The sequence below is a fragment of the Myotis davidii genome, unplaced genomic scaffold, assembly GCF_000327345.1.
Source record: "Myotis davidii unplaced genomic scaffold, ASM32734v1 scaffold319, whole genome shotgun sequence".
NCBI classification, from domain to species: Eukaryota; Metazoa; Chordata; class Mammalia; order Chiroptera; family Vespertilionidae; genus Myotis; species Myotis davidii.
In genome coordinates this window covers 1,336,794-1,363,040 of record NW_006290675.1, presented here as the reverse complement: position 1 = coordinate 1,363,040, position 26,247 = coordinate 1,336,794, and the positions used below count along the sequence as shown (strand labels likewise).

The 26,247-nt window shown below is 37.3% G+C and overlaps 1 protein-coding gene across 1 annotated transcript in view; it reads right to left on the bottom strand.

Annotated features, from left to right (window-relative positions):
- Positions 1 to 26,247, bottom strand: part of ADAMTS19 (ADAM metallopeptidase with thrombospondin type 1 motif 19) — a 199,919-nt gene that overhangs the window by 24,699 nt on the left and 148,973 nt on the right. Inside the window, exons 20-22 of the mRNA XM_006763708.2 lie at positions 19,519 to 19,676; positions 12,104 to 12,257; positions 2,235 to 2,370 (exon numbers count right to left, since the gene is read on the bottom strand). Coding sequence (XP_006763771.2) covers positions 2,235 to 2,370; positions 12,104 to 12,257; positions 19,519 to 19,676 — 448 coding nt within the window. The remainder of the gene's footprint in view (positions 1 to 2,234; positions 2,371 to 12,103; positions 12,258 to 19,518; positions 19,677 to 26,247) is intronic.

The window sequence follows — 26,247 nt, the reverse complement described above, 5'->3', positions numbered from 1 at the left end:
CTCAGTAGTACAAAAATATACTGCCTTTTTTTTTCCAAGAGAAGAAAAATATCGATTTCTTACAAAAAGACTTCCAGTCTCTAGCTCAAAAATCCCTCACTCAGAAATAGACTGACCTTTTAAAACTATTCATTTTACCAAGTCATTATCGAGTCCTTTTCTCCTAAGATAGCCAAGGTCGGCGAATGAACAACAATGCATGGCGTGCATTGTACACTCTGATCCTTCTGTGACGAAGTGAGAAAGTGACAAATACACTCTCGTCCTTTAAGCAGCTCATTCAAGATTCCCAATATAGCAGAAAATGCCATTACTCATTCATCCATATGGGAAAGTTAGGTGGTATATAAAACAAATGGTGTTTTGAAATATTTTAATAAATTACTCAATGCAAGATAAATAGCATTTTAATATCTATTAAAAAGAAATAAAGATAAAGATAATTCTTAGGAATAATCTCTATATATAAAAGCCTAAGCAACTGTTACGATGGGTCGATCGGTGGCTATGACAACACACTGACCACTAGGGGGCAGAACTTCAATGCAGGAGCTGTCGGTGTTTTGAAATATTTTAATAAATTACTCGATGCAAGATAAATAGCATTTTAATATCTATTAAAAAGAAATAAAGATAAAGATAATTCTTAGGAATAATCTCTATATATAAAAGCCTAAGCAACTGTTACGATGGGTCGATCGGTGGCTATGACAACACACTGACCACTAGGGGGCAGACACTCAAAGCAGGAGCTGTTCCTGTTGGTCAATGTGTTCCCACAGCCAACCTCCCACGGTCCCTACCCCCGGCCAGCAGGCCCTGATCAGCCCCGATCACCGGCCAGGCTGAGGGACCCCACCCATGCACAAATTCGTGCACTGGGCCTCTGGTAATAACAAGAAAGTATCCAGGTTCTTTAGCTGACAGGAAAAAGGTCCAAAACTCTTTTCTACAGCTGTCCAGTACTAAATGCAAAGGACCCAAAGATATGACTGCTGGAAGCAATAATTCCTTAGATTGTCTTTCCTGTTGATTACTACTCAGCCTTATAAAAAAAGCTTAATTAGTTTAATTACTTATGTAGTTAGGCTGAAAAGCTTATAGCCAGGCAGATATGTAACATTACTGAAAGTACTGTAAAGTACTTTTACCTTTTGCACATTCTCTTACAGATCATTCTTTTGTCCTATACTTAAGAAGCATATTACTTTCCTGGGGGAGGTGTATGATGGTTAGAGGACAAATGCAAAGGGAAGGAAAAGTTGATAATCAGCTTTTGATACCTTAAATATATGAAATCCAAAAAAAAAAAAAAGCAAGTCTGGAAATGTCAGCTTTGTAGAGGAAGGAAGGATTTTTGAAATTCTTTTAAGCTCTCATTAACATAGCACAAGCCAGATCCGCAGGGTTTAACAGCAGTTTTCCAATAAGCAGAACTTGAGCGAACTCAGGATGCAGAGCATCAGAGAGGGGAAAGGCGGGGGAGGGGGTTAAGAAACTAGAAGAACTGAGCACTAGCCTACATGACCACACCCCCGCAGAGATTAGAGAAGCCTAAATAGAGTTCGCAGGCACCTCTGTCCCTCCTCCCCCTTTCACCGCCCATACTTACTCTTTGTGATGGAGGGTCATGAAGATTTTATTAGTTACAGATCCCAGCAAAACTACAAAGTCTTTGCGTATCTGAGTCGTAGGATGTGTACATTCACTGACTCCACTGCAGAAATTACAGTGAGAGGAGACCAATTCTGTTTGACTTCCTTAGAACTGGAAACTACACCCTAACTCACTGAACCTCAACAAACCCCTGAGTGTCAGGCTAGAAATGTTCCTGTCCCCATGTTCTAGAGGAATCAACCCAGCCTCAGACTCTTTTTGTCATTCCATCCCTACAAGTTTTTAGGACATTTGACACTGGGGCCTAGTCCCACAACGCCCAGCATCGTTTTACATGAAAGCACATGGATTTTCAGGAGCCCTGTGAGAGAGGCCATTCCAAACAGCCTTGTTGCGAGCCTGCTCCAAAGTTATACTAAGGTTCCACTCATCCACCTCTGTTAGTTATTAAGGCATGGCTTCTCTCTATACCACTCCAATGTTCATCCCATCAAGTTGATTCTGTCTTTTTTAGACCCTGCTTTATTTAAAAGCTTACATTTTGGTTTAGATCTCTTGCATTGGTTTTAAAGAAAATGCGACTTTGGTAAGACTCAGAGCGTGTGGGACATGGTTACCTAGTTTGGCATGGCTGCTCATTGCACTTGCGAATCTGTGGCTCTGGCTTGGTTAAGTATTTGCATTTCTTGCTGTCCACAATGCTGATATTTTTGTTCATGATTTTTGTGCAAGACACTGTTGTCTTCCTTTCTCCTGAAAGAAACATATAAAGAGTGTTATTATAGGCTTTTATCTAATGGATTTAGGAGGTGTTCACAGGCTTGTTGTAATTTCCAGAGATATTTTAAACAAATTTTAGGCTAGATCAATGAAGATGATATTATTTACATAAAAAAGTATCTTTAGGTTTAAGAAAGGTGAATAGTAATTTTCTCCTTATTAGAAATTAAATGGCAAGTTTTGTATTATAAAGGGATTGTGGCACCATAGGTTGATAAAATATTAATTAAAGACTTGTTATAAAGGGCTATGCCATCTTTAGCATTAAGTGGTGGAAAGATATGTTTGCATACACCTATGTACCTTCATGAAAGCACATAAACTCCCATAAACATGCATGCATGTTTGGTTGTACATCATCAGTGCTCTGTTAAGTTATGGAAAGCAAGCTTAGAGTATGACTCAGACCTTTATTCTTATGGCCTCTGATAAAGGCCCCAAGAATTCTAGAAATCCTCATTCCTGAATGACTGCCATGTTCTCTAAGAACAGCCATGGGACCCTTTCCATTGTTCACCAGATTTCAGAAAACTGGCTTTTCTACTCTCTCTGGTATGATAAAGCCTGGTAACAGGAAGTAAAAGTGACAATTTGTATGCTGTATTAATATTTCAGAGAGCCCCATAAGCACACATACCTGACCACACTTTCATTTCACCTTACACTTCAAAAGCCTAATATATATGTGCTAATTCTTTCTCTACAAAGGTCAAATATCTACATAAGATTGAATAATCTAACTTAATGATTGACATTATAAACAAACTAGAGGCCCAGTGCCCAAAATTTGTGCACAGGTAGGGTTCCTAGGGCTGACCAGCAATCGGCCGATCGGGGTCTTCCAGCTGCTGGCCGGGGCCTTCTTTCCAGCTGCAGGCTGGGGCTGCCTTCATTCTGCACCGCCCCCTAGTGGTCAGCACATGTCATAGCAAGCAATTGAACTCAAAGTCTTCCAGCTGAACTCCCAAGGGGACACTTTGCATTATATATATATATATATAATGCATATATAATGCATCCTTAAGGATTAAGAAAAAAATCACGAGTTTTCTGAGTCACTATTCAAAGGCCCACTAGCTAGGGTCCTATGACGGTCTTGCAATGATAATTAGGAAGCCGTAAGTTTTTGTGTGGGTCATGCCAAATAGGACAACCTGGGCTGGTGGCTGAGAAGTCACTCTGTCATTCGTTAACAGAGGGAAGACTGGCATTAAGGGAAAAACAAAGAAGGAATGTAGACAGAGAGAGCAATACTTAAATAATTTTTGAGTATCTTTTCCTTTGACTTACATGGGGGATGGGAGAGACAATGGAGTGGCCAAGTGGAAGGCGAAGGAACAAATTCAGGATCTCCCTGGATTTCCCTCTCAATGCTGGGTATAGTCCCATGATAACTTCTAGTATAAAAGCCTGACTATATCTGTAGACATATGTGTACTAACTAATAATGTATCTGTGCTTATTGCATATCATGTAAACAAAACCATTTAGATCTTCAGTTGCACCTTCTAGCAGAGGAGGTATAATATTAGATTTAATCATAGTCATGTGCAATGCCCATCAACTTCACATAACACTTAAACTACTAAAGATGCAGAAATGATTTATATTACTCTTTTTTTTTCTTTTTTTGTCAGAAAAAACTGGCCCACTGGTAGGAGATATCTAAATGTACAAGATTTTGGGACACATTTTTGGTCAAGTTCCTCCTATTTTCTAATGATTCAGGTGCTCCTTTATGACCTGGCATGTACATTAAAAAAGATATGCCAACTCTCTCTCACTTTAGCCTATGTATTATTTCTGCATTGCAATGGTGCCAACCTAAAAGTAGGATTAAAAATGTTACATTTATGAAATATGAATGTTAGTTTTAAAATCTAATTTAAAGACTTCAGTCATAAGACACTCTTCTACAGAATAGATGGAGTTACCTAAACTAATTTAAATCATGGCTTTTTGCCAACTACAACACAAGAAGATGACAAACAGACATTATCCAGAAGGCTTTTGCTAAACATGTATGTAGTCGTGGAATAAATAACTCAGGGCTAATTATACTGCATTTTCTTCCCCTCCTCAGTAAATATCTAACCTTAGTTATGTCAGCCCAGAGCTAACATATTGAGCTATTGAAAAAAATCTTTTCAGTATAAGTATTGATATATCAAGAGGAATAAAACTATCAGCACCACTTCAGGGAGCGCCTAAGTGGTGTTCTAAGAACGCTTGAAAGCCTGTGAATATGAATTGGGACATTTCCACAATGCAGCAAGGAAGCTCGCATCGTAAGCTTTTTGGCAGATAAAAGAACCTAGTCCTAATTTAAAAAAAAATGTTATTGAACAAAAACAATAGAATCAGGGGGAAAAAATCTATTGCTGAGCTACAGATACTTCATGCCTATGAAAATACAACTAAGATCATAAAGCCATATGGAAATGTTATTGTTTGATTTTTTTTCTTTTATATATTTTTATGTCCCAGCCAACACAGGAAATTTCCATTCTAGCATGTAATAGCAGTATTTATAATGCATCCAGCTCTGCAGGACCCAGGGATGAACAGAAAGTGAAGGAACTGGCCTTCTGCCTGAACCATGAGTAGCTGCAGGCTGTTGACAGTGTATTACTTGCTTTATGGCAATTCACTTCACCTCCGGGTCATTCCCATTAAATCTATATTGGGGAAATCTGTTTTGATGTTTTGTATACAATTATGAATAAAATAAAATAAGCATTATGCCTCTGTCTCATTGACAAATTTAGGCAAAATTCGAAAACGTAAGGTCCTTTTTACTTACCGACTCTTTCTAGAGAGATACTACATTGTGTTCCTTCTTTCCCAGGCTCAGAGATAAGCTGTTTCTTTTTTCTATGCTCTGTATTTAACCCCTGAAACAATTATTTTTTTAATAAAACTATGTTCTATCCAGGTAGATCAGATTTCTAAAACTTGCATCATAGATGCAGAAACATGTCCTGGGAGTGGGTTCAGTGTTTCGATATGCATAACTGAAACTCTCTAAATGTCACCGACATTCCAAACCTTTAAACAGAACTATAGAACTCTATAAGACTGTCTATATATATTCATTTGTATTCATGCATTTCTTTTTTTAAAATATATTTTATTGATTTTTTACAGAGAGGAGGGGAGAGGGATAGAGAGTTGGAAACATCGATGAGAGAGAAACATCGATCAGCCGCCTCCTGCACACTCCCTACTGGAGATGTGCCCGCAACCAAGGTACATGCTCTTGACCAGAATCGAACCTGGGACCCTTGAGTCCGCAAGCCGACGCTCTATCCACTGAGCCAAACCAGTTAGAGCTGAGCACATCTTAAAGATACATAAAATGCTGTTTATTTTCAAAGTATAATTTTTTTCCCCACATCATGGCATTTACTTCTAAGACTTTTTTTTTTTTAATTTTTACATCTCTATAATTTTTTTTTCTCAGGGTTTGGGCTTAATATTAAAAATGACTTATTTTTTTATATTTTAGGGAAAAGTTGTTATTTTGTATTGTAGGCTATACCCAATATATAATCCAAACTGATTTTGTCATTTCCATACACAAATATTTAAATGGGATCTCATAACTTGCAAGTTAAATGCAACTTGTGCTAGCATAACACTAAAGGACCTTCATGAATTAGTTTCTTTTCCAATCAAATCATTTCTGACAGCTTGATCCTCATATTTTACACCCTAGTAATAAATGCTCTCACTAAATCCCACTGCCTTTGCACCTATGCATATCCCTAGAAAGGTTTCTGCATCTCCGCCGACCACTCTGCATAGTGATGTTGCTATTATCTACTAGGTGGACACAGAGGTCTCTGAAAGCAGAAAGCACTCGTCTTTTGACCACCCAGCAAGAGTGAGTGCGCAGTCAGTATTGGTAAAGGAATCAATGAGTGAAATAGAAGCATATAATTCAAGGTCAAAGTGCTTTCTTTACGAAGAGATTTATCTTAACACTATGTTTCCTAAAATGGTGAAAAACCATCTGCAAACAAAATGACAAGTTATGGGGAACAGTTTTCTGTAGTAAATCAGTTAATGGGTTATCACTTAGGTATTAAAATTCAAGTTTACAAAGAATTTATGTTAACATAAAAAGTCCTTATTAATTTAAGTAAAGGAAGAATACAAAATTGTATTGATTTTATTGAAATAAAGTAATGCTAAAAGAAAATATATTTTGGCGTATTTTATTTATTTATTTATTTATTGCTAATAGCATTTATTTTGGTACATTCAAAGTGCCTCTAAAATGGAAAACACCCTTGAAAATGTACAGGCATTTGTATCTTAAGATGATTCCTCAACTTGGACCCAAAGGCTTGGATGCCTCCTTAGAATCTGATCATGGACAAGGAACTGTGTCTCAGATACCACAGCTCAAGGCTAACAGCATGAGTTGTAAACTACAAGGATTTGGACCCATGTGGAGAATGTGGAATGTTGGCTTATATTTTTCCACTTTACATTGTATCTACTTAGATTTCCTAAAAGCATGCTCAACTCTTCATTTATTTCAAAAATAGGATATTAAATTTGGCGCTCTTCCTTCCAGGTTTTCTTTAATTAATTTATCCGCCAGATCACAATAAGTTCTGGCATGAGCCGAAACCGGTTTGGCTCAGTGGATAGAGCATCAGCCTGTGGACTGAAAGGTCCCGGGTTCGATTCTGGTCAAAGGCATGTACCTTGGTTGCGGGCACATCCCCAGTAGGAGATGTGCAGGAGGCAGCTGATCGATGTTTCTAACTATCTCTCTCTCCCTTCCTCTCTGTAAAAAATCAATAAAATATATTTTAAAATAAATAAATAAATAAATTCTGGCATGAGACAGTAGCAGCATGCCCTGTGTGAAATGCAGATTCCACATACAACCTCAGGTATTATGGAATGGTACATCTCTAATGCCTTGGGAGATCCAGATCACTTAAAACAGATCTTTTATGCAAACCAAAATAAATTTAAAACATACCCTCCAAAATTATTTAGATGTTTTAGAACAACTAAAGCAAAGTAAACACTTATTTCACAAGTACATTTTAAGCTGTTTAAAAATAAAAAGGCTGATTTCAACGGTCAATGCTATAACACAAATGATATATCCATTTAAATTTTTCTAGAATTATCATTAGAATTCAAAAGATGATTTTGAAAGAGATCAACCGCAGGACTTATATGCATGCATATAAGCATAACCAATGGACACAAGACACTTGGTGGGGGGAGGACTGTAGGGGAGGATGAGGGCCTCTGCCGGGGAGTAAGGGAGGCCGGGGGGAAGGTCAATGGGGAAGAAAGGAAGACATATGTACTACTATTTGTAATACTTTAAACAATAAAATAAAATTTAAAAAAAAGATGATGAAACATGTATGTATTTTAAACTGTTGGAAACATTTACTTGATATCACCAGTATCCATTAGATATTTTTAAAATAATATTTGTTTTAGATCTTAGGCTTTTCATATCTTATAACTAATAGTAATAAATTAATGGAAATGCATAATAAAAACTTTATTTTGGTTTATTTTAAAACGTAGTTGAAGATACTGATGCAAAAGATCATTAGCATTAAAATGTAGCTACATGAAACAAGGTATATATATATTTTTAAAATTTCCCCACTTATTTCTGGCAATCTAAGCATTACAGTAGAATTTAAAAAATAACTTATGTGAAACAATGACATTTTATATGCCTTGTGATACTTTATTTGCTCTTGCATAGTATTTTCCCGTGAAGTAAAATAGTGCTATTTTTTCTCTTTTCTGTTGAAGATAAATTTTGCATGAATCTGTTTCCAATGTTCTGTGCTTTGAACTTACTCTCATTTTATTCATGAATATGCTGAAAGATTACAAAGCTTTTTCTGGCTATAAAATTGACAATGCGAAGTCAGAAATGATGAGATTCCTGAAATCCTGTCCATCCACTTAATTTATGAACTGCAAAGAAAAATAATATCCAAAAGCCCAGAATATTTTGGCATTGAAATGAATATGTGCCCTATTAACATTGTCAGAGATAATTGAAAACTGTTGACTGAACACAAAGGAACAGATTCGAAAGAGAAGGTCTACTCAAGCACAAATTGTAGAGTCTGTATATAATTAGTACTATTTTATGAAACAAATCATTTGAAATAAAAATAAGAACATATTTAAATTAATTTTAATTTTAATTAAATTCATTGGGGTGACACTGATTAATAAGATTATATAGGCTTCAAGTGTACAGTTCTGCAATATATCATCTATATATTGCATTGTGTGTTCACCGACCCCCAAGTCAAGTCTCCTTTCATAACCATATATTTGACCCCCTTTACCCTCAAGCTCCCCCCACTCCCTTTTCCTCTGGTAATCACCATACTGTTGTCCATGTCTATGAGTTTTTGTTTGTTTCTTCATTTGCTGCTTTCTGTTTTATATCCCACATGAGTGAAATCATATGGTTCTTGTCCTTTTCTATCTGACTTTAACAGAATAAAATAAAATATCTCTATATAATCTCTAAGGGACATGCCCTATTTTGCAGAAACAACATTTAGCTTCCAAGCTGCTCTTGAAGAAAGTATATGATGAGGAGGAAAGGCGACTTGAACTCAGGAATCCTGATTCTAATCCGGCTCCTCCCTCAATGGGCCTGTGAACTTGGGAAGTCACTTAATCTCTCTCCGCTTCAATTTTCTCATGTTCATAATTTAGAAGTTATGCTTAAGAATATCAGAAAGCCCTTCTGACTCTGAAGCAAAAGGAATTTATAGTGAACCTCTATTTCTTAAGGTTTGGTAATTGGCAAAACATAGTCTAGGTTGCCATTAATGTTATTTTTGGGGGAAAATTGAACGCTAATAATTTGCTTGTTCAAACTGAAGACTGACAAGTTCTGAATGTTTACTTCTGATGCAGCTTTTATTAGACCACAATTATAAAAGAAAGAAAAATTGAGGGTAATAAAATTCACTGGGCAAACATGTTCCTGTCTAGAGTTTCAAATGTAAACAGACTTTAAGGGCCACCTGTCAGTGCACTAACAGAAACCATCCACCTTTCCACGGGGCCACTCCCCACAGCCTGCCCTCAGGCGGCAGCTGGTCATTCTTACCTGAGTTTTACTGCAGAGAAAATTCTAACCATGCAGATTTTCATTTCAAGTATGCTTGTTTCTATTTTTTATTTTTTATGTGGGTGGAGGACATGAGGCAGAAGCCCTGAAGTGAAACAGGTCCTGGCATCAGTGAGGAGTGATCAGAGGGGCAGGCCTGTGTGTGAACATGGGAGCATCTGCAGGAGAAGTCAGGAGGGCAGAGGGTCCCAAGTCTCAGAGCAGATGCCCACAAAATACCAACTTCTGCGCATGGGCCACGAAGTTTCAATCGCACTGTCCGTGCGTGCCCGCATGTGGTATTTTGTGGAAGAGCCACACTCATGGGGCCAAATGGCCGCTTGTGGCTCGCGAGCCGCGGTTTGCCAACCACTGCCCTAGGAGATGCGTGGCCAATGCAAACTGTATCAGGTAAGCAGGACTGAAAACATTTTTTTAAAAATATATTTTATTGATTTTTTACAGAGAGGAAGGGAGAGAGATAGTTAGAAACATCGATGAGAGAGAAACATCGATCAGCTGCCTCCTGCACATCTCCTACTGGGGATGTGCCCGCAACCCAGGTACATGCCCTTGACCGGAATCGAACCCGGGACCTTTCAGTCCGCAGGCCGACGCTCTATCCACTGAGCCAAACCGGTTTCGGCGACTGAAAACATTTTTTAAATTGTGAGAACAATTTCAAATCCCCTTGTTGTAATTATGCTGTATTTGGAGCGAAGTGTGCTCTGTAATATCTCCTTCTTCCCTTCCCCAAACGTTGCCTTTGCTCTGGCAGCTCCAGAGGGCCAGGTGCCCCAGGAGCCAGAAGAGCACCAAAGCTCGGAATGTGGGGACAAAAGCTGCTCCCTCCAGCCTCTGCACCGTCAATGTTCCAGCATGTTCTTTCTCTCCCTTGAAGACACTTTCTTGTTTTCCCCAGAGCCCCTGCCAAGGGCCATTCTCTCTCCAGTACCTCTGACTGAGGGGCAGCGTGGGTGTCCTGCTCCTCGCTGCCACTGCCAGCCCACACCCCTTCCTTCCTCCTAAACCTCCAGCCTCGGATCAACTCTGCCGCCAGTCTCCTTCTTGGTGTAGTCAAACTTCTACCTCTGGGCCACTCCCTCTAAGATTTCAGCCACTGCATTATCGTTACATTTTCCAACACTGATCCTAGTACCGTTTCTGTAATTAAGAATTATAGGATTATTTGAATTACTTGAATTATTCTTATAATACCTAGGCTTCTTCATTCATGGCCCTCTCCTCTTCCCAGAGATCTTGCCTTTCATGTTAAGTCAATAGCTCCCCTGGTCTGGTTATTACCAATAACTAGACCCCCTCCATGACCTTAGCTCTATTTTCTGCCATTATCGCCTGCATTTCCAGGCCTCTCCCTTGAGTCTTCAGTATATTTTCTTCATTTGCACTATACATTCTTACCTGTGTATGCAGACAACTCAAAAGCAAACTCAATACTGCTCTTTCCTAGCACCTTCACATGCATTTCAGGTCTTGTGGGCAGATGTATTTTGGAATTTAGAACTTTTAATATTTTATACAAATAATAAAGTAAAGTATAAAAAGTATCTATATATATAAAACCCTAATATGCAAACAGACCAAAAGGCAGAACAACTGAACAACGGGTTGCTATGACATGCACTGATCACCAGGGGGCGCACGCTGAACATGGTGGGCATTGGCAGCAGACAGCAGAGCATGGAACATGGAGGGCATTGGCCATGGAGGGATGGTGAAGCAGGTGAGCGGGGGTGCCAGACCAAGGCAGGGCACCGGTTGTTGTCATTGGGGAGAGCCTCTGGTGGTTACTGAAAATTATTTGCTCCCATGTGCTGCAGTCCCACCCAGCGCTCACACCTGCTGCCGGTGCCAGCCTCCCTTGCACCTGTTGCCAGTGCCCGCTGCCGGTCCCTATAACTCGGCACCATCAGCAGGTGCAAGCAGTGACTGCCAGGCCAGATCGCCCCTGAGGGCTTCTCCACCTCCCCCTGCTCCTGAGGAACAATCTGATGATCAGGGCAGCAGCCACTACTCACACCCACTGACGGCACCTGCCCCAATCGCTCTGCACCATCAGCAGGTGCAAGCAGGGCTGGTGCCATCGGCGCATGGGAGCAGCGGCAGTGGGAGCGGGGCTGCCAGCAGACAGGGTACCTGGAGCCGTGGCAGGAGGGGCCGGGTGGTGGCATGGAGGATGGGCCAAAACCCGCCCCTGTGCCCACCAGAGCCTCGTGGCCCAGAGTTCCTTTCAAGATGCATGAATTCGTGCACTGGGCCCCTAGTATATATTAAGTAAGCCCCTGTAAGCAAATAAATTAATATTTATATAAAGCAAAGCAATGAGATATGTAATACCTCTCAATGAACTTTTTTCCAATTCACATCAAATTTTGCCACAAAATATTCCATGGTTAGCCACTAAATGCGTCACAAAAAACTTTCATTTTCCAATTCTTTATGGAGTTTGGAATTTTAGAGAAGAGGTTGCAGATCTGTCTTAACTATCAACAGTTAGTCAGACAATAACTACTATCCCAGAAATATAAATATTAGAAAATCCTTTACCTCCTCCACACGTGGCATCACAATCTTCCCAGCCTGTGTGTGTCCACATGAAAAGTGGCCCAGGTGCTTTAGAGCTCTGATTTTCTGGAGGAGGGTCTGATGGAATCGTGTATTCATAGTGAAGACCATAATTCTGGTCTTGAAACAGCAGCACCTATAATATAACATATAAAAGTGATGAAGGAAGATGGTCAAAGTAGAACACATTCAATGTGAAGCTTAAAACAAAGAATGCTGATAGCTTAAAATGCTTATTGCATGGGATGCATGCTTCTTTAATAAACAGTAGAATTGTGGCATTATTGCTTAACTGTTGTAACTGTCATACTTCTGGAAAAACTGAAGTTCCACACTTACCTCTGTGGAACTAAAGACATTATGAAGGAAAGCCCACTTGAATGAGGTCAGATATACCAGATCATTTTCTTTCAAGTCAGTGGACTAGACAGTTTCCCAAAGAATGATACATGATTGAGATGACTTAGGCAGTGGGGGACAGGAATATGTATCCTCTCTAACAGCAAGATATAATTCACAATTTAATGTCCATTCATATAAAACAGAAAGATGAGCAGAAAGTCCCTGCACCAACAGAGGAGGAGGACAGAAGACTTTGGGACTCATTTCTATCCACAAGGGTAGAGAACTTCTAAGCCAACTTTAGGACAAAAATTTCATACCACAATTTTGTCATAGTTACTAATTTTCCATTAGAACTTTTAAATAAATGTTAATTTAATAACAAATAAAAACAAACTAGTTTTGTACACATATATGTGAGCAGTGCAATAAACCATAAAGGATATATGAAAATGTAAGAATGACTGTTTTTGGGGCTACACCAGACATAAGAAGGTACCCTGTCCGTTTTGTTCCCCCCTAGTGTCCTGTGCCAAGCTCAAAACTAGTCATCATGGGCAATCATACATATTTAAAATAAAAGAAATATACCTGAAATATAATCATTTTAAATAAAAGAATAAGAATATGTGTTTCTTTATAAATAATTTACATAAAATAGGTTAACTCCATGGGATTTATCACTACTATGAATCTGAGGATTTATGAACACTATCCATATAATACATTGTGGTGCATAAAAACATATATATCTCAACTTTAAACTATGCTAAATTATTAAAGAATTTTATTATATGAACTGTATCAAGGGCGTTATAATGATAGGTGATTCACAGTTAACAATTACATGGGGAGAAATTTAAATGAGCCTAAGTTTAATTTTCTTTACTTTTTTTAATCAAATTCAGTTCACTATATCAACAGAAATACTAATTCAATATGTGGATTGTGGAACTAGAATGATGGCATTATCAATCAACTATATCAATAATAGTTTTAAATTCACATATACATACTGGGTACTAATTCTAAGTACATTACAGTGCTTATTTTGGTTTTAAATATCTCACTGATGTTGCCAGTTATAGGTGACTTTCAGCTAAATTAATTAACAAAGAGAGATTGATTTACCTTGTTTATGAACAAAGCCAGACTACTGCATAGCTTTAAAATTTTTTTTACTTTTATTTATTTTTTAATTATAGTTTACATTCAATATTACTCTGTATTAATTCCAGATGTATAGTATAGTGGTTAGATAATCATGTACTTTACAGAGTGCCCCCCACCCCTATATTTTAAGCACCCACCTGGCCTCATATATAGTTATTACAATATTATTGACTATATTGTCTATGCTGTATTTACATCTTTGTGACTATTCTGTAACTACCAATCGTATTTCGAATCCCTTCCCCTCTTCCAACTTGTCAGTCTGTTCTCTGTATCTATGAGTCTATTTCTATTTTATTTATTTTGTTCTTAAGATTCCACATATAAGTAAACTCATATGGTATTTGTCTATGCCCATGCATGCTGTCACAGAAGGTAAGATCTCATTCTGTTTTATGGCCAAATAGTATTTCATTGTGTGTATATACCACTGCTATTTACCCACTCATCTATTGATGGGCACTTGGGATGCTTCATATTTTGATATTGTAAATAATGCTGCAATAAACAAAGGGGTGCGTATATTCTTTCAAATTAATGCTTTGGATTTCTTTGATACATTGCCAGAAGTGGAATCGCTGGGTCATAAAGCAATGCCATTTTTTTAGGAACCCCCACACTGTTTCAACAGTGCACTGGGGTTCCCTTTTCTCCACATCCTCTAATACCTGTTTGCTGATTTATTGATGATAGCCATCCTGACAGGTGTGAAGTGTTTTCTGATTGTGGTTTTATTTGTATTTCTCTGATGATTCACAATCTTGGGCATTCTTTCATATATCTATTGGCAATCTGTATGTCCTCTCTGGAGAAGTGACTACGCAGACCCTCTGTTCATTTTTTAATTGAATTGATTGTTTTTCTGGTGTTGTCTGAGTTCTTCATAAATTTTGTATCTTAACCCTTGATTGGATGTTATCATTGGCAAAAATATCCTCTCATCCAGTAGGTTGTCTTTTCGTTTTGCTGATGGTTTCCCTTTGTGTGAAAAAATTTTTTAGTTTCATGTAGTCCCATTTTTCTTCTTCTGTTTCCCTTGCCTGAGAAGATGTGTCAGAAAAAATACTGCTAAGAGAACAAGCTGAGATTTTACTGCCTATATTTTCTTCTGGGAGTCTTATGGTTTCAGTTCTTAAATTTCAGTCTGTAACCCATTTTGAGCTTATTCTTATATATGGTATAATTTGGTCTAGTTTCATTTTTTGTGTCTATCCAATTTTCCCAGAATCATTTATTGAGTAGACTGTTTTTGCCCCTTTGTATGTTCTTGCTTCCTTTATCATAAATTGATTGAAAGTATAGGTGTAGGTTGATTTCTGGGCTCTCTCCTTGGTTAACTGATCCATGTGTCTGTTTTTATGCCTGTACCATGCTGTTTTAATTACTATAGCCTTGCAATATAGTTTGATATCAGGTAGTGTGATACATCCCACTTTGTTCTTCTTTTTCTAGATTTCTGTCACTATTTAGGGTCTTTCCATACAAGTTTTTAGATTAATTTTTCTAGTTCTCTGAAATATACCACTGGTATGTTGATAGGAATTGAGTTGAATCTATAGAGTACTTTGAGTGGTATGGACCTTTATTTAACATTTCAAAAAAAACTTTATCTTCTTTTCAATCACAGTTTGCATTCAATATTATTTTATATTAGTTTCAGGTGTACAACATAGTAGTTAGACAATCACATACTTTACAAAGTGATCCCCCTCATATCTCCAGTATCCATCTGGCATCATATATAGTTATTACAGTATTATTGAGGTAGTTGGACATTTTAATAGTGTTAATTCTTTCTACCCATGAGCATGGTATATGCTCCTATTTATTAGTATATTCTTTGACTTCTTTCAATGTCCTATAATTTTCTGAGTGTCTTTTATATCCTTGGATAAGCTTATTCATAGGTATTTTAAATTTTTTTCATTCAATTATAAATGGCATTGTTTTCTTAGGTTCTCTTTCTGATAGTTCATTATTGCTATATAAAAATGCAACTGATTTCTGAATATTAATTTTGTAAACTGCTAGTCACAATTTGTTTATTGGTTCTAGTTGGTTTTTGGTGGAGTCTTCAGGGTTCTCTATATATAGTATCACATTATCTGCAAATAATGACAGTTTACTTCTTCCTTTCCAATTTGGATGCCTTTTATTTCTTATCTGATTACGGTGGCTAGGGCTTCCAGTGCTATGTTGAATAAGAGTGCTAAAAACACTGGCTTGTTCCTGATCTTAAGGGAAATGGTTTGTTTTTCCCTACTGAGTGTGATGTTAGCTGTGAGTTTGTCATATATAGCCTTTATTATGTTGAGGTATGTTCCCTCTATTCCCACTTTTCTGAGTGTTTGTATCATGTACGGGTGCTAGATTTTGTTAAATGCTTTTTTCTGCATCTATTGACATGATCATATGGTTTTTATCCTTCATTTTGTTTATATGGCATAGCATGTTAACTGATTTGCAGAAATTGTACCAACCATGCATCCCTGGAATAAAGCCCACTTGGTGTACGATCATTTTAATCTTTGCTGGATTCGGTTTGCTAATATTTTGTTGGGGATTTTAGCATCTATATTCATCAGGAATATTGGCCTATAATTTTCTTCTTTCTGGTTTTGGAATTAGGATAATGCTGGCCTCATAACATGAGCTTGGAGGCCTCCCGTCCTCTTAAGATTTTTAGAATAGTTTGAGAAGGATTAGTGTAAGCTCTTTGGATGTTTGGTAAAGTTTACCTGTGAAGTCATCCTGTCCAGGATGACTTTTGTTTGCGGGGCGTTTTTTGGCTACTACTTCAATTTCATTAGCTGTAATCAGTCTGTTCATATTCTGTTTCTTCTTAATTCTGTTTGGAAGAGTGTATGTTTCTAGGAACTTATCCATTTCTTCCAGACTGTCCAATTTGCTGCCATATAGTTTTAAAATATTTTTTTAAATTGATTTTAGAGAGAGATAGGGAGAGAGAGGGAAACATTGATTTGTTGCACTAACTTATGCATTATTGGTTGATTCTTTGATATATCCTGACCAGGGATCAAACCAGCAACCTTGGTGTATCAGGATGACGCTTTAGCCAACTGAGCTACCTGGCCAGGACTCAGAATAATTTTTTTTATAATCTGTTGTATTTCTATGGTGTCAGTTATTACTTCTCCTCTTTCGTTTCTGATTTTATTTATTTGGGTCCTCTCTTTTTCTTGATGAGTCTGGTTATTACATAGCTTTTATTATTTATTTATTTGTTTATTTGTTTATTTTAGTTGGCCTGTGTTTCATTATTTTATTTATTTTTAAATTTTCATTGTTGAAAGTATTACATATGTCTCCTTTCCCCCCATTGACCCTTTCTAGCCTGCCCCGTCCCCCACCCCAGGCCTTCACTACCCTATTGTCTGTGTCCATGGGTTATGCATATAAGCATACAAGTTCTTTGGTTGATAAAATGAACTTATAAATAATAGCTACTTGCCACCTTATTTAATTAAATAAAAACATGTCTATTTTGCCTAAAAACCTATATTTTCATTAATGTAACTTTAGATTGTCCTTGAATAAATAATGCCATTTGAAACAGAGACCTTGGCTACAAAGCCATCAGCTCCTTCTGAAAGCATTTGAAGTTGGCAGCACACTTTTGCAAGAAGGAAAGTGTGACCGTGTTACAGTTGAGGGGCACAGACTGAAACATGGCAGAAGGTATTGCCTTTCAAAATGCAGTACTGGCTTTCAATCTGTAATAGTCATTAAAGACAAATATCTTAGAAGTGCAGTTTCCCTTGGATTACGGAATAAATCCAGGTCACATAGATGCCTTCTTTTAGACATAGTTCACTGACTTTAATTATGTTTCATGCTTCCAGGAAAAACCTTGGTAATTACCAGTCAGATTAAGAATTCTGCAGCAAGGAAACTCCCTCTGCCCAGCACTGAGATTTCACGTCAACTGTTTCAAGATTTTTGAATTAGGGGCTCAGTAAAAGACCTTTGGTCTTATTCCATAAAAATGTAGGTTACATTCATATAAGGCAGGCTTTCCTGTAATCTAATCATTAAAAATATTTGTTGTTGGAAATGTCATTTTTAAGTGACTTCTGGATGAGCACTTTGTAGGGTTTATAAATGTCTAATCACTACGCTGTACACTTGAAACTAATTAATATTGTATGTCAACTGTAACAAATAAAAAAATAAATAAATAAATAAGTACGTAAGTAAGCAAGTTATGGAAAGAGCCAGATATTGAGTATGTATGTTTGTTTAGTCAGCCCCCTCCCCTCTCTCCAGGTGGCTCATGGCACAGAGTGAAGTTTCCCCTTCAAATGAAATAATAGGATCCAAAGAAATTGTGGGGAGATGAACAAATAATTATTCAAAGTATACATACACTTACAATCCAAGGCTCTCTGGTGTAGAGCTTAGTAGAGCTTAGATCTAAGCTTCATGCCAGAAGGGCCAGCATAGTAGGTTGATTAATACCCGGTTCGTTCTTAACTAAATAAGTTATTGGGAGACACTGTGCACATCACTTAACTTCTCTAATACTTAGTTGTTCAGTAAAATGGAGTAATAATAATACATATTATACAGGGTTACCATGACGATTAAATGCCATAAGGAACATAAAGCACTTTGGACAGTATCTGACTCAGTGCTAAATGAATCATCATCATCATCATCATCATCATCATCATCATCATCACCGTCAACATTTGGAACAGAAGGTCCCCATGCACCTAACTCTCCTTGCTCCCTTTATCTGTATTGGTAAAACCTATTGATTGCAGTTCTAGAAAACATTGTTATTTTAAATGTGGTCCATGGACTTAGCAGTGGTGGCATTGCCTGGGAGCTGATTAGAAATGTGTATCTCAGGTTCCTCTCCAGACCTACTGAATCAGACTGTACATTTGAACAAGAACCCCGGAGGCTTTGCAGGCACATGAAAGTAGGAAAAGCAAATGGGCCGATACACAATTTGAACCTCTAGCTCCTAGATTGGCAACACAGATGTCTCCAATTGTAGAAAAATTCCACTTAAATTGTGTGGCGATATTAAATAATGTGGCATGCCACACTCCAAATAAAGAGTCGGCTGATCGTGTTTTAAAGTTGTTTTTACGTGTGGACTTAAAGAGGTGTTGAAGTGTCTGAATTTTAGGCTTTGTCGCTAGGACAGAAAACACGCCAGCTGTGCCGTCAGCCCTCTGGCTCCTAAGCCGTTAGCACGGACTGCAGTGATGAAGGTCAAAAAGGGCATTTTAACTTGCCATTGGTTGGGCACAGAAACCACTGTCCTGCTTCTTTCACTTCAAACTCTGTCCTGCCTCAAGTCTAGTCTTTTATTACATGGTAAAAAAACTTATCCCAAACATTCCAATTTCCAGAATTCTTTACAGGGATCAATTAAACTAGTAAGAAAACAGAACGGAGTAATTGTGAGCACTATTTGATATATGGACCCAATCCTTTCCCCAGAAACAGTGCCATTTTATCAAAGGCATTTCATAGAGATCAGACAAGGCCTATTTCATGGATGCATACAGTGCTGGGATTTACCATATTACGGCTCTCTTCACAGACATCCACTCTGGTTAGTAAATGAATGCTTTTAGGAAAAAAAGGTTCTTCCTTGCCTTTAATTCACCTCTACTTCGAGTCTGTGGGGCCCTATAAAATTTTGTCCTCTTATGATAATTTCCGTTTTTATATATCACAATGGAAAACACATTTTTAAAATCCCTAAAAAATCCACCTCTTAAATGACTTTAAATGTCTACCTGCCATCTCATATTGGGAAAAAAGCTTAGAGAAGGCACGGTGGGGATGTCCTTTGCCACAGGGAGCTGATTAAGCAATGGTATCAACTTTTCCCCTCATACCAGGAGGTGCAAAGGTGATGTAGTAGGACCTTTGGCAGAGATCTTCTCCCAGAGGCCTCTTCTTATGTAATGAACAGTCGTTCCAGCTAAGGTGAAGGCTCCAGAGTGTTCAATCTTCCAGTCACTATTGATAGACTGTTTTCCAGTGTCTCGGAGAGCTATAAAGAGGTTCAAAAATATTACGAGAATTAATCAACAAGCAGCGTTAATCAATATCCACTTCACATGAGTTCATTGAAAGTATTTTTTCATTTCTAAACCAATGGGTCAACTTCCTGACTAAAACTTGAGGCATGTCCTCACTGGGAAAGTTTGAAATCATAGCAAACACCACAAGCTCTCCTTCTCTCCTGAAACTGTCCCAACTGTGTGGCCATATTTGTCTTGACCTCCAATGTCACTGGACATTGGATGTCTGGAACCCTTATTTTGGTCCTTAGTCACTTATTCTTTAATGTGTTATTATTTTAAGGCTCTCTGTATCTGTGTTGTCTATGCAATGATACCACAAAGAATGTGAGGGCTGACATGGCACCTTTTACATCCTCCATATTTCCCATGCTACTCCAGAAAGTGTGTCATTAAAGAAATGTCATTAAATAGCATGTTAACTAATGGATCGAAATGACAGGGATAGCCCTGGCCAGATGGCTCAGTTGGCTGGAGCATCATCCCATACAGTAAAAGGTTTTGGATTCCATCCAAGTGAGGGTGCATGCAGGAGGCAACCGATCAACGTTTCTCTCTCATCAATGTCTCTCTCTTTCTCTTTTCCTGTCTCTCAAATCAACATAAAGCATATCCTTGGATGAGGATTTTTTAAAATGACAGGGTTATATTCATTACAAGAAATTTCAAAAATAATATGAAAACAGAACTCAAGGCCTTTTTACATGCTTAGTTTGTGATTTGCTGTGTACAAAAATGGGACATAAATGCTAATTCTCCCCCATACACAGCTACCCTTTGTATGGGATTTTACAGAATAACTCTGTTTACCTACATTCTTTTTCTCTATTTCTTTTTTGAACTAATCTCTGTTACTATTTAAATAAGATTCATGCCATGGAAGTGAGATGTCATGATTACCATTTTAAATTAAAGACTCTTTTTTGGCCAAATGACTTAATTTTTAAATTAAAAATTTTAGACTCTTCCATATAATTGAATTCTCTTTCAAAAGTCATTTACATGTTAATCAAAGACTTTTAGGTCAAAATTCTATGAAAATATTTGTGTTTAAGCCAATAATCTTCCTAAATATTATTTAAGCTAATCTCTTATTGAATGTGTGAGGTTTTCCAAGTTTTTTGTATTGTAAGTAATGCTCAGATAAATATACTGTACACTAGTTATGTGTACATCTGAATATTTCCCTTGGAAGGATTCCCAGATTTGGAATTACACAGCCAAATAAATTGCACACGAATAGATTTTGAAAAAGAATTTTAAATTGTTTTTCATAAAGGCTGCATCAATTTATGCTTCCATGACAGTGACTAGAACACCCATTTCTGAACACCTTCTTGGAAGCACCTTTCTCTAGCCGAGACATGGGTGAGGAGAAACTTTAGGAATTAAATTTTGAATAATCTGGATTTTTTTAAAAAAAAAACACTCTTGTTTCATTACTATGGAGGTTAAAGACATTTTTCATTTGCTTATTTGTCATTTGCATTTTTTGATTTAAATTAATTAAATTGTTCACTATCTGCTAAGGTTTTTCTGGTCCATTGAGGAATTTTTCTGGTGCTTATATTCATATTATTATAAGCAATCTATTAATTATTTAATTTTCACCTCACCAATTTTAAATTCTAGCAAATAATATGTTTTAGAGCAAAATAAACATACAAATTTTCAGATTTATGAAAAAAATATCTATTATTTTTACCTTGAATTTTTAACTTGAAAATAAATATGTTGACAGAAAACTCTCAACACTGCAAATAATGGCTATTACACTCTACAAATGGATAAAATTCAAATAATGCTAAAGTGATTACTTTACAAGGTAAAGTATTTCCTTATATTTCTCATAAAGTCTATTAAATATTGTGAGAAGTCTTTTTGGCCTAGATTTGTACTATGGCCATTATTATTACATCCCCCCCCACACCCCCTGCATTTTCATATATATTCAGGGCACAGTTATAATATTTTTTAAAAATCTCTAATAAAAATGCAGATATGCTGGTATGGCTCAGAGGTTGAGAGCTGACCTATGAACAAGGAGGTCACAGTTACATTCCCAGTCAGGGCATATGCTGGGTTTGCAGGCTCAATACCCAGGAGGAGGCATGGAGGAGGCAGCTGATCAATGATTCTCTCTCATCATTGATGTTTCTCTCTCCCTCTCCCTTCCTCTCTGAAGTCAATATATATATATATATATATATGAAGGAAAAGTACAAAGTAGAGAGTAGGAACCTGACACTATGGCCACATTGATTGCTTGGGTTTAAATCTAGGATCATAGTCTTTCAGATGTGTAACCTTGGAAAAGAAATGTAAACTCTATTCCTTTAATTGTCTGATTTATAAAATTGGGAAATTAGTGGTATACACTTCATAGAGTTATTGTGAAGATTTATGTGTAATGGATATATTTAATGCACTGGTTCATACTAATCACTATACAAACGTGAAGCATCTTTTCTTAATTGAAATTCACTCAGAAAGTCTTTACTACTTCCTGTGTGCCAGACTCTGTTTTAGCTACTGCAGATATGGTCATAAGCAAAATGATCCCTGCCTTCAAGAACTAACAATGGGCCCTAGCCGGTTTGGCTTAGTGGACAGAGTGTCGGCCTGCAAACTAAAGGGTCCCAGGTTCGATTCCAGCCAAGGGCACGTGCCTGGATTGCGGACTCGATCCCCAGTAGGGAGTGTGCAGGAGGCAACCGATCAGTGATTCTCTCTCATCATTGATGTTTCTATCTCTCTCTCCCTGTTCCTTCCTCTCTGAAATCAATAAAGATACAGTGGGGCCTTGACTACATACCAACTTTTAAAAGTGATTTTCCTTGAATTAATCGTATATAATTAAAGTGTAATATGCAAACTGACCCTAACAGCAGAAAGAATAGGAATGACTGGTCACTATGACACACACTGACCACCAGGGGGCAGAGGCTCAATGCAGGAGCTGCCCCCTTTTGTTCAGTGCGCTCCCACAGGGGGAGCTCTGCTCAGCCACAAGCCAGGCTGATGGCTACCAGCACAGCGGTGGTGGCGGTAGCCCTTCCCGCCTCCTCAGCAGCGCTAAGGATGTCCGACTGCAGCTTAAGCCTGCTTCCCGCTGGCAAGTGGACATCCTCCGAGGGCTCCTGGGCTGCCAGAGTGATGTCTAACTGCCAGCTTAGGCCTGATCCCCTGGGGAGCGGGCCTAAGCCAGCAGGTGGACATCCCCTGAGGGGTCCCAGACTGTGAGAGGGCATAGGCCGGGCTGAGGGACGCCCCCCAAGTGCACAAATTTTTGTGCACCGGGCCTCTAGCATATATATAAAAAAGAACAATGGAGATAGACAATATAAAAGCATGCATGTGATAGAAATTAGTGACTGTGATAGGATAATGATGCCCCTCCCCAAAGAAATCCATGTCCTAAAGCAGTGGTCGGCAAACCGCAGCTCTCAAACCACATGCGGCTCTTTGGCCTCGTGGCATGGGCCACAAAGTTTCAATCGCAGTGTACGTGTGCGCCCACACGTGGTATTTTGTGGAAGACCACACTCAAGGGGTCAGTTTGCCAACCACTGTCCTAAAGGATAGGTATCATCCAAAGCATCTTCTCTGACCACAATGGGATGAAGTTAGAAATCAACATCAGAAGGAAAACTGGAATTCTATAAATTTATGGAAATAAAATAACATATTCAAACACCAATGTATCAAAGAAGAAATCACAGGGAAATTCAGAAATATCTTAAGACAAATAGGAATGAAAATGTAACATCCAGAAACTGATGGGACACAGTGAAAGCAGTATGATTGGAGGAAATTAATAATCATAAACATTTACAGTAAGAAAATAAAAAGATATCAAGTTAATAACCTAACTTTAGAACTTATGAAACTAGAAAACTACCCAGCAGAAAGAAAATAATAAGATTAGAGCAGGAATACATGAAATAAAGAATAGAAAAATAATTGAGAAAAATCAACAAAACCAGAAGTTGGTTCTTTGAAAAGATCAACAAATTTGACAAACCTTTAAGCTAGATGGACTAAATAATTAAAAAAGACAACTAAATAATCAGAAATGTGAGAACATTACAACTGATGTTACAGAAATACAAAGGACTATAAAAATACCATGAACAATTGTATGCTAACAAATTGGATATGAGATGAACAGATTCCTATAAACACAAAACCTACCAAGACTGAATCACAAAGAAACAGAAATCCTAAATATACCTGTTAACTAGTAAGCAGACTGAATCAGTAATCAAAATATCCCAACCAAGAAAAGCCCTGGACTTTATGGCTTCTTTGGTAAATTTTACCAAGCATTTAAAGAAGGACTAACACCAATCCTTAAATTTTCAAAAGAACTGAAGTGGAGGGAAGATTTCCTAACTCATTCTACAAGGCCTGTATTTTTCTGATACCAACGCCAGACAAAAACAAAACAAACAGAAATGAAACTACAGACCAATTTCCCTAGTGAACATTGATGTAAAAGTCCTCAACAAAATACTAGAAAACCAAATCCAGGAGCACAAAAAAGCATCCAAATCAGAAAGAAAGAAGTAAAATTATTTCTGTTCACAAATGATATGCTCTGATATGTAGAAAACCCTAAAGATTTTATATTTTTTAAAAAGCTGTCAGAACTAATAAATGAATTAATTCAGCAGAGAAGCAGGATATACAGTCAACACACAAAAGCAGTTGCATTTCTATACACTAACAATGAACACTCACAAAACGAAATTAAGAAAACAATCCTATTGACAATAGCATCAAAAAGAAAAAAAAAACTTGGAAATTAACCAAGGAGGTGAAAGACTTATGCAATGAAAACTAAAAAACATTGTTGAAAGAAATTAAAGAAGACACAAATGGAAACCCATTCCAAGTCAATAGGTTGTAAGACTAATACTGTTAAAATGTTAATATTATCCAAAGGAACCTACATTTTCAATGCAATCCTTTTCAAAATCTCAATGGCCTTTTTTTTTTGTTGCAGAAATTTAAAAAAGCTATCCTAAAATTCATATGGAATCTCAAGAGAGTCTAAATAGCCAAAACAATCTTGAAAAGGAGGAACAAAGCTGGAAACTCTCACTTCCTGATTTCAAAACTTACTAGAAAGCTACACTAATCAAAAACAGTGTGCTACTGGCATAAAAGCAGACATACAGACCAATGGAATAGAATACAGACCCCAGAAATAAACCGTTGCCAAATGACATTTGACAATGGTGCCAAGATCATTCAGTGGAGAAAGGACAGTCTTTCATCCAGGGATGCTGGGAAAATTGAGTAACTACATACAGAACAATGAAGTTGGACCTTTAACTAACACCATATACAAAAATGAATTCAAAATGTACCAAAGATCTAAATGTAAGACCTAAAACTATAAAACTCTTAGAAGAAAATATAAGGGAAAAGCTTCATGACACTAAATTTGGCAGTGATTTCTTGGATATGGCACCAAAGGCACAGGTAATAAAAGAAAGGAGATGAATTAAACTTCATGAAAATTAAAAATAATTGCATATAAATAAACTTTTATGCACCAAAAGACAATATTAACAGAATAAAAACCCAAAGAATGGGAGAACATATTTGTAAATCAGATATCTGATAAGGGATTAATATCCAGAACATATAGAGAACTCCTAAAACTCATCATCATCAACAACAACAACAAAAACCACAAAACCTAATTTAAAAATGGGAAAAGGGCTAAAATAGACATTTTTTCAAATAATACATGCAAACGGCCAACAATTCTCAGCATATGTAATTATTGGAGAAATGCAAATCAAAACCACCTTGAGATATCACCTCACACCGATTTAGGATGGCCACTATTAAAATAAACAGAAAACAACAAGCACTGGTGAGGATATAGAGAAACTAGAACCCATTGCGTACTATTGATGAAATGAAAAATGGTGTGTGGCAGTTTCTCAAAACAATTGAAAATAGAATTACCATATGCCTCAGCAATTCTACTTCTGGGTATATGCTCAAAAGAATGAAAAGCAGGATCTTGAAGAAAGACTTGTACATCATGTTCATGGCAGCATTAGTCATAACAGCTAAAACATAGAAGCAACCCAAGTATCCATGGATGAAGGAATGAATAAGCAAAATGTGATATATACAAACAATGGAATATTATTCAGCCTTAAAAATGAAGGGAACTCTGACACCTTCTATAGCATGGATAAATTTTGAGGACACTCCTCTAAGTGATATGTCAGTCATAAAAGGACACTTCCTGTATGATTCCACATATATGAGGTATGTAGAGTGGCAAAATTCATTGAGATAGAAAACTTAATGGTGGTTAGCAGGGTATGAGAGGTGGGGGAATGGGAAGTTACCATTTAATGGATAGAGTTTTAGTTTTGCAAGACAAAAAGACTTCAGGAGATGGAAAGTGGTAGTTAACAAAGTGAATGTACTCAATGCCAGTGAACTGTATACTTAGCATAGTTAAGATGGTAAATTTTATTATTTTACCACAATTTTTTTTAAAAGTGT